This window comes from Mytilus trossulus, chromosome 5 (assembly GCF_036588685.1).
Source record: "Mytilus trossulus isolate FHL-02 chromosome 5, PNRI_Mtr1.1.1.hap1, whole genome shotgun sequence".
NCBI classification, from domain to species: domain Eukaryota; kingdom Metazoa; phylum Mollusca; class Bivalvia; order Mytilida; family Mytilidae; genus Mytilus; species Mytilus trossulus.
This window is the reverse complement of record NC_086377.1, coordinates 3582674-3591782: the sequence shown is the minus strand read 5'-3', so window position 1 is coordinate 3591782 and position 9109 is coordinate 3582674. Positions and strand designations below refer to the sequence as shown.

The following is a 9109-nucleotide window of genomic DNA, read 5'->3' as shown; positions in this document are numbered from 1 at the left end:
ATAGGTAAAAGTACGGCCTTCAACACCGAGCCTTGGCTCACACCGAACAACAAGCTATAAAGGGCCCCAAAATTACTAGTGTAAAACCATTCAAACGGGAAAACCAACGGTCTAATCTATATAAACAAAACGAGAAACGAGAAACACGTATATATTACATAAACAAACGACAACTACTGTACATCAGATTCCTGACTTAGGACAGGTGCAAACATTTGCAGCGGGATTAAACGTTTTAAAGGATCAAAACCTTCTCCCTTTTTCTGAAACAATAGCATAACATCACAACATAGAAAAACATACAATAAAATATGTATTTAAGCATGTATTTAAGTTCAGTCATAAACAATAGATATAGGAAGATGTGGTATGAGTGCCAATGGGACAACTCTCCATCCAAATAACAATTTATGAAAGTAAACTATTATAGTTCAATGTACAGCCTTCAACATGGAGCCTTGACTCACACCCAAGAATAAGCTATAAAATAAAATTGAGAATGGAAATGGGGAATGTGTCAAAGAGACAACGACCTGACCATAGAAAAAACAACAACAGAAAGTCACCAACAGGTCTTCAATGTAGCGAGAAATTCCTGCAAAAATTATAAAATGTTCATTTCTGAATAAATATCAACTACAGACTTCACATGGGGTATGCACCAATGCCAAAAACCACAATGAAACAAAATACATCAAATACAGACACGAATAAAATGATAGAAGTTTCTACAACACCAATGAGACATTAACCTTACAACACAAATAACCAAAAGAGGGTAAAATATAATATTTAGCAAGCTGTCAAAATTAAAATAGCAAAATAACCAACTCTGAAGAAAATTCACTACGGAAAGTTCCAAAACAAATGACAAAATCATTAGCTCAAACACATCAAACAAATGGATAACAACTGTCATATTCCTAACCAACTATCAATGAATCGGTGAAGTCGTTTTCTTATGTAGAAAATGCTGGATGGAATCACAATGAGAAAAAACAATACTGTATAGTTGGCTCAAAAAGGCCCCAACATGAAAAATGTAAAATAAATCAATCAAGACTACAGGCCTTATTTATAACAAAACAAATACTACACAGACAGACAATCATGAACAAAAGGTTACAGGGGCGGATCCAGCCATTTTAAAAACAGTATGTCCCCATTCAAATGCATTGATCGTCCCAAAAAAGGAGGGTTCAGACCCCTGTAACCCTCCCTTGGATCTGCCACTGGGTTACTGGTTATAGGCATCAGACATATTAACTTCAATATATCAAACTTTTATGAAAAACAACAACTTCTGCATTTTATGGCTGTCTTTCCAAATATACATGAAGTGGTAACAGTGGGTCAGGGGAATGTGAAAAGTCGGAAACCTTTAAAAAATAATGGTGTTATCAATTTCACCTAGTAAAGTGACAAAGTTCAAATTAAGTGGATTTACTCCAACAATGAGGGGAAATAACATACCCTAAGGCCTGAAGAATATGAAACAATTCAAATCAGACAACTGACATTCTAATTTCTAACGAAACAATTAACTAAAAACAAATATGACAGACATGATTCAACAACAACCACTGAACTACAGGCTCCTTAAATAACAGAATAACTTGCATTATAAAATAATGAAAGGAAATGGGGAATGTGTCAAAGCGCAGACAACAGCCAAAGGCCACCAATATAGTCCATTCAACAAAATTTGCAATAATAAAGGCATACAATAATTCCTGAATTTACAGTACTCAGTATATTCTCCCTAAATAAACAGCCTTCCATTAATGCAGTGTGTTTCCAGCCATTTCAAAAAGGGGGTTCCAACTATATGTCCCCATTCAAATGCATTGATCGGCCAAAAAAAAAGGGGGTGTTCCAAATGTGGATTTGTCCCAAAGACAAGTGGTCATTCTACTGAAAATTGTAAAACAACTTTTTATGGCTTTGTTGTGGGTGCCATAGTTTTACCCTTGTCCGTAATTCCACAACAAAATACAGAGTTTTTTCTAAACGCCTTTAGATATTGGGCTAATTTTTGGTATGCGAGTAATCATGATTAAACTGTGAAGACAATCAGGTCCTTAATGCTGTTGGTAAATTTATTAAAGTTAATATGAGTTAGTAATTGTATTGTAACTGTATGTAAAATAATGTTTGTATCTATATATCTATCAAATTAATATTCTTTTTCCTTATTCATGTATGCTCTGTATGCCCCTTGTGGGCCCTTAATTGGAAATAAAATATGTTCTGTTCTGTTCTTCTGATGTCTTACAGGTCGAGTTTAAGTTTTGATCAGCTCAGCTAATTATATAATATTATTGCAGAAATTAAAGGATTTGGACTTTGATAAATTGTTGAAAATCACAATTTACATTTTTTTTCTCAACGCTTTAAGATATTGGTATGATTTTTGGCATGCTAGTAAACTAAGACAAGTTACAGATCATGTTTGAGTTTTGTTCCGCTTGGCTTATCGATGCCAAAATTACAGGCTATGGACTTAGATAAATTGTTGAAAATCACAGTTATACATTTTTCAAACGCTTTCAGATATTGGACTGATTTATGGTATGGAAGTTACTCATGATGCATTACAGATCAAGTAGAAGTTTCTTCGTTCCGCTAGTTTTTGCTGTTTTAGGTTAGGACTTTGGTAAATTTTTTTAAATCAGTTATTCAGACCTTTTTACTAAATGCTTTCAGATATTGGGCTGATTTTTGGTATGCAAGCTAACCAAGATGAGTTACAAGTTTAAGTTTCATTTGGCTTGGCTAATTTTTGCCAAAATTGCGGGGTTAATAACTTTTAAAATTATTTAAAACAGTTATACAGGCTTTTTCTATACGCCTCTAGATTTTGAGCTGATTTTTTATATGTGGGATCCATCAGGTTTGTGAAAACAATATTTTTTAAAAGTGGGATCCAATTATTTCAAGAATTCTTGCAATCAGTCATGTTTTAACAATATCAGGCGCGAATCCAGTGGGGGGGTTCCGGTGGTTGAAACCCCCCTTTTTTTAGGACGATCAATGCATTTGAATGGGGACATGTAGTTAGACCCCCCCTTTTTAAAATGTCTGACAATATTACAAATAATTATAACGCCTTGCAAGGACTTATAAAATTTTTGCTTTTGACCTGTAATACATTAATTAGCCTTTATTAAGACCTCATAATAATTTGGAATAGCCAGACAGATAAAATCCTTCAAAAAATAAATGTGTCTTATATTTGAACTAAAAAATTGATTTTACAAAAGAAATATTTTTATCACTTGAAATGTACCCACCATAAAAAGGGGAAAATCCTTACATTGAATGGTGGTTCCCAACCTGACGAAGGTCATAATCCATTCTAACCACAACTTTAAAACAAATATACAACATAACTGTACAACAAATCAGATTCTTTTTGTAAAATTTGGGTGGCCCTTAAAAGGGCCGGGATATTTTGATCCCACTCGTAACTACTCTCTAGTACTCCTGGGATTGGCTGGACTTTCCTGCTGCCTTGGCACCAGTCTTCTTGGGTAGAAGAACAGCTTGGATGTTTGGCAAAACACCTCCCTGTGCGATCGTCACTCCACCCAACAGTTTGTTCAACTCTTCGTCATTCCTGATGGCAAGCTGAAGATGACGTGGGACGATTCTGGCCTTCTTATTGTCACGTGCAGCATTACCTGCCAACTCCAATACTTCGGCTGCCAAGTATTCCAACACGGCGGCGAGGTAAACGGGAGCGCCAGCACCAACTCTTTCGGAATAGTTTCCTTTCCTCAACAGACGATGAATTCTGCCGACTGGGAACTGAAGTCCAGCTCTAGATGACCTGGTCTTTGCCTTTGCCTTGGATTTACCTTCTTTTCTTCGTATAAGCTTCCTCTGGTAGGAACACCCCTCTTTTGAGGGTAATATGGTTAAAAGTCTAACTATATACACACTCCAAGAATATATACACTTGCTTAAAATCTAAAATAGACTTTAAATAAAAAGTTTTTAAGATTGAGTGATAATTGTCAACCAGCCATTACACACTTATACTTATCAGTTTTAGCCTCGAGTTGTGCATCTTATAACACATATCTCTCGTGAGCATTTCTAGTTCCTCTATTTTGAGCTTACTTTCACTAAATATATATGAGAAGTTTGTACAGTCAATTATAAGGACTGTAATTTGATGTCTATCAAAGAATGTCTCTTTCCACTTCCTTTCTCCAATAAATTTCGTTACATAGTTTTTAATAGGGTTGAAAGTTTCTTTTCTTGTTTCACTTAATGCTGAGCAGGTAGTAAGCATATGAGTAAGGTCTTCTGGTTCTTGATTGCACATTTGACAAGTTGGAGCAATTTCATATCTGCTGAATTTGTGCCGATCAGCTTGTAGGGTGTACGTTCGTGTCATCATCCTACTTTTGATTATACCTTTTCGAACATCAAGAGTTGTAGGCTGCAATGTGGTGTAGGAGATATGCGGCTTTCCATTTTTAATTTGATTTATAGCTAAATATTTGAGTGATGTCTTTTGAATTGTATCAATTTGAAGAGTATTTTTCCAGTGGTTTGACATTTTGAGATTCACTAATGTTTTCCAACTATATTTAGTAGGCAGACTGCATTGAAGTTCCCATATATTTGGAAGATTATATAGTTGTAAGGTTTCCATCACACAAAAGAAGAAACTTTTTGGATTGTCAAAATTAATTGATGATTGTCTTTGAACAAGATCTTGAATAGTTTGGTTTTTGGCCGATAATAAAGAGTAGAGCATAGATAGTTGCCGCTTGTGAAGCTCTCCTTCAATTGGTATTGCACCTAAGAGTAGATATATTGCTGATGTAGCTGTTCTTTGCGGGAGAGATTGAATATGTCTCAAGGTATTTTTATGAAATTTTTCTAGTATTTCAATTTGCCCTTTGGTAAGTGGTAGTATTTCTAAACCATATAGAAGTCTCGGTAGAATGTATGTTTTATAGATGTTATATCCAGTAATTGGGTCAACCCCGTTTGTTCCATGAAGACCAGAGCTCATTAAGGAGTATTTTGTTCTTCTCGCTAGTTTAATGCGGTCATCGATGTTAATTTCATTTTCTCTTTTGTTTGTTCTTTGAAGACCTAAATGTGTTGTGGCATCTGTTGGTTCTATAGTTTTTCCTTTTAATACCCAACTATTGTCTTTTTCTTTCGTATTACACTGTACTATTTTAGTTTTTGTTGGATGGATGTTATATTGATGCTGATCAGCATATCTGCCTATAATATCAAGCATTAATTGCATTTCCGAAGAATCCGAGCTCAATAAGGCAATGTCATCTGCACAAGTAGGTGCACCAATATAAATATTTCCTAGTTGAAAGCCAATAGAGTTGTTTTTGAGTTCTTCAAGAAGATCTTGGACATACAATTTATAAAGATGTGTAGATAAGATGCCTCCTTGTCTTACCCCTTGTTTTATATTAAAACTATCACTGATATCCCCCATCCACTTTACTTTTGATTCTAAATCTGTGTACAGTCCCTTAATAAGTTGTAATAGATCTGGAGGAATATTTTGGTCTAGTAGTTTGTCCATTAGTATAATGTGTTTGACTACGTCAAACGCTGATTGTACATCAACTGTTGTTATAAATAATGGTATATTGTTTTTAAGTTTTTCACATTTTGCTTCTGTTATAAGTAAGCTTGCCATAAGGGGACATAATCCTTCGGTGAAGCCAAATTGTAAATCTGGTCCCGGTTGTAATTGAAGTTTCTTAAGAATACACAGTTCATGAACTTTTCCAATGATTGGAGTAACGGTAATTCCTCTGTAACTCTTGACATCTAAAGGGTTTTTGCCACTCTTTATAACAGGAGTGAGAATTCCTGTTTTAAAGGCTCTTGGAATAGAGATGGTCTCTTTTATTTTGTTGAATAAAGTTGTTAATACTGGTGTTAATACTGATTTGGCATTCTTGAGATGTTCGGCAGTGAGCCCATATTCGTCTGGTGATTTCCCTACATTTAAAGTTTCTATTGATTTTTGAATTTCTGTTTCTGTGTATGGGTCAGATGTAACTGGATTTTCTTTATAAAATTTTTCGATCAGGTTTTGACGTGTTTGGCAGAGATCTAAATAGGAGTTGTCATATTCAGAGTTTTTTGGCATACTTAAGTCTTCATAATAATTAGCAAATACTTTTCTTTGGTTTGAATGACAGTATTCCTTTTCACCATCTATTTCTATACAAGTTGTAGTACTAGTTCTGGAATTTCGATTTCTATTAATCAGTCTATAGAAAAGTTTTGTTGTTGGTTTTTCCATGATTTGTTGGTAGAGTTGTTTTCTAGCAACAGCTTGCTCTATTCTTTGGGAGTTTCTCAAAAGTTTCTTTGCTGTTTTTAATTCAGTATGTGACGGATGATTTTGTGGCCGACCTTGATTTTTCCATTGTGAATATAGCAGTTTACATGATTTCAGATGTTTTCGCACAGTTGGTGTTGCTTTCCATTTTGGCCCTTGTAATTTGATAGGTTTTGCTGGAACAGCTACCTTTGTTGCTTTCAGTAATTCCTTTGTGATTGTTTGAAGTTGGTCTGAAGTTGAATCCTCAGGTTTTATTTTAAGGAGACCCTCTGATAGATTTGAGTTATATATTTCAGTGTTTATTTCATCCCAAAGAAGTTTTTTGTATGAGGTTCCTTCAGATGGTTTTCTATTAGCAGCACTTGGAATTTTTACAGTGGTGTTTGTTTCTACTGGCACATGCGCTGAGCTGTTTGTTGCTGAACGGTCCCAAATTTTGTATTCTTTGAAGATTGATAAATTTCTTGTTAAAATGTAATCAATTTGAGATGACGATTGCCCAGAATGATGAAAGAAAGTCATTTTAGAGTTATAATTTCCAGCTGTTTGCAGGCCTACTTCCTGTACAAAGTTTTTCAGTAACCTCCTTTTCCTCGTCCAGACATGATTACCAGTTGTGAAAAATACGTTTACTAAGATGAAATGATTTTTGAGAATGAATGGGCAAACCGCGAAAACGTGGGTATTTAATCAGTTCGTTTATCCCTCGCTCATTTTTGATTGGTTGTTAAAATCTGTTACGACGTCGCTGATTAGTCAATTTACCAGTTTTCTCATTGGACATTTTTTACCGTAATTGATTGGTTTAGACTAGCGCACTTGTTAATCTATGATCTGAAGAATTCGCCACAACAATTATTATGTAATGGCTAAATAAAAAAGAAATCTGGGTTTAGAAGAACTATTTTGTCCTTTTCTGAAATTTATTCGACTATAAAAAACATCTAATAAATTTTAGATTTTAAAAACCAAAATGAATGATTTTTTTCCGAACGAACTGCATGGAAACTTGAAACTTTTTTTGTGCTTATGATGATGAAACATTTATAAGTTTTGACTGCGTTTAGTATTAAAAATTGGGAGACGTATTCCAAAAGTAATGCCTTATATAGAATAGAATAGAATAAAATAGAATAGAATATTTTTATTTCCCAAATTACAGGGCCCATAAAGGGCATAAAATCAGATACAATTGATTTACATAATTAGTAACAACAGCAATAATAGAGGCATATACATATATAATTGGAATATAAGCATTGGTCAGAATCAAGCTAAAACCCACATATATATTGTGAATAAAAGAATAATAAAATTACATTATACATGCATATGTATTTATTTTCAAATTATTTACTTGACTAAATGTCAGTGTTCATGCCTGATCTCCTTAATTCAAAACAGTCACAAATATAACAACCCAGTTTTTCCATAAGAGTAACATTTTCTTGGGTCAAGAGCCATAAAAATTGAGAAGATTTATTTAAGTTAATAAAATTATAACAATTGTTAGAAATGTCTTGAAAAAAATCGTCCCTTTGAATATCATAAAGAGGGCATTCTAATAAAAAATGAAGCTCATCTTCAACTTTACCAAGTGAGCAATTAGTACAAAGACGCTCAGATCTTTCTATATGCTTTTTTGAATATCTGTCTATATATATAGGCAAATGGAACTTTCATTCCATTATTTTTCAGTTTGTGTAATACTCTTCCCTGGTCGGTTTTCAAAATCTAATCTTGTATCGACCACTCAAACGGGACGAACAGATACAAAAATTTGTGTTCATGAAAACAGCAGCCTTTTGCTTATTATTACCAAATATTTAAGCAGTAATAAAACGCAGTAGTAAAATATAGATAATTTTGTCTGGAGTTCCAGACAAGAAAAATATAGTGATTTCACATTTTACTTTATATTCTAGATAGTGAATTGCAACTGGGCCATACAATTTGTTTTAACAGAGACGTAATGTTTATACATGTATACATGTATTTTTCAAAAACATGAAATCACTATATTTTTCTTGTCTGAAACTCCAGACAAAATTATTTATATTTTAGTGCAGCGTTTTATCACTGCTTAAATATTTGATATGCTTCATATACATGTATATATACATAAAAAAAGAAGGAGTGGTATGATTGCCAATGAGACACCTCTCCACAAGAGACCAAAATGACACAGAAATTAACAACTATAGCTAGGTCACCATACGGCCTTCAACAATGAACAAAGCCCATACCGCATAATCAGCTATAAAAGGCCCCGAATGACAATGTAAAATAATTCAAACTAGAAAACTAACGGCCTTATTTATAAAAAAAATATGTACGAAAAACAAATATGTAACACATAAACAAACGACAACCATTGAATTACAGGCTCCTGACTTGGGATAGACACATACATATTAATGTGGCAGGGTTAAACATGTTAGCGGGATCCCAACCCTCCCCCTAACCTGGGACAGTGGTATAACAGTACAACATAAGAACGAACTATAAAATCAGTTGAAAAAGGCTAAGATATGGGAAGATTTGGTGTAAGTGCAAATGATACAACTCTCATTCAAATAACAATTTATAAAAGTAAACCATTATAGGTCAATGTACGGCCTTCAACACGGAACACTGGCTCACACCGAACAAAAAGCTGTAAAGGGCCCCAAAATATTTATTACAATTGTAAAACCATCAAATGGACAAAAAAAAATAAGTTAGGTATAATTAAGGTTTATTAAAAATGCATGCAGTTCCCAA

At 33.9% G+C, this 9109-nt stretch overlaps 1 protein-coding gene across 1 annotated transcript; it reads right to left on the bottom strand.

The window, feature by feature from the left end:
* Window positions 1–3477: 3477 nt before the first annotated feature.
* On the bottom strand, window positions 3478–7029 carry LOC134718459 (histone H2A-like). Its single transcript, XM_063580997.1, has 2 exons — window positions 6930–7029; window positions 3478–3860 (listed from the first exon to the last, which is right to left on the bottom strand). Exons 1-2 carry the CDS (start codon window positions 6949–6951, stop codon window positions 3478–3480), a joined length of 405 nt encoding a protein of 134 aa, XP_063437067.1. The 5' UTR covers window positions 6952–7029.
* Between the last annotated feature and the right edge of the window lie 2080 nt (window positions 7030–9109).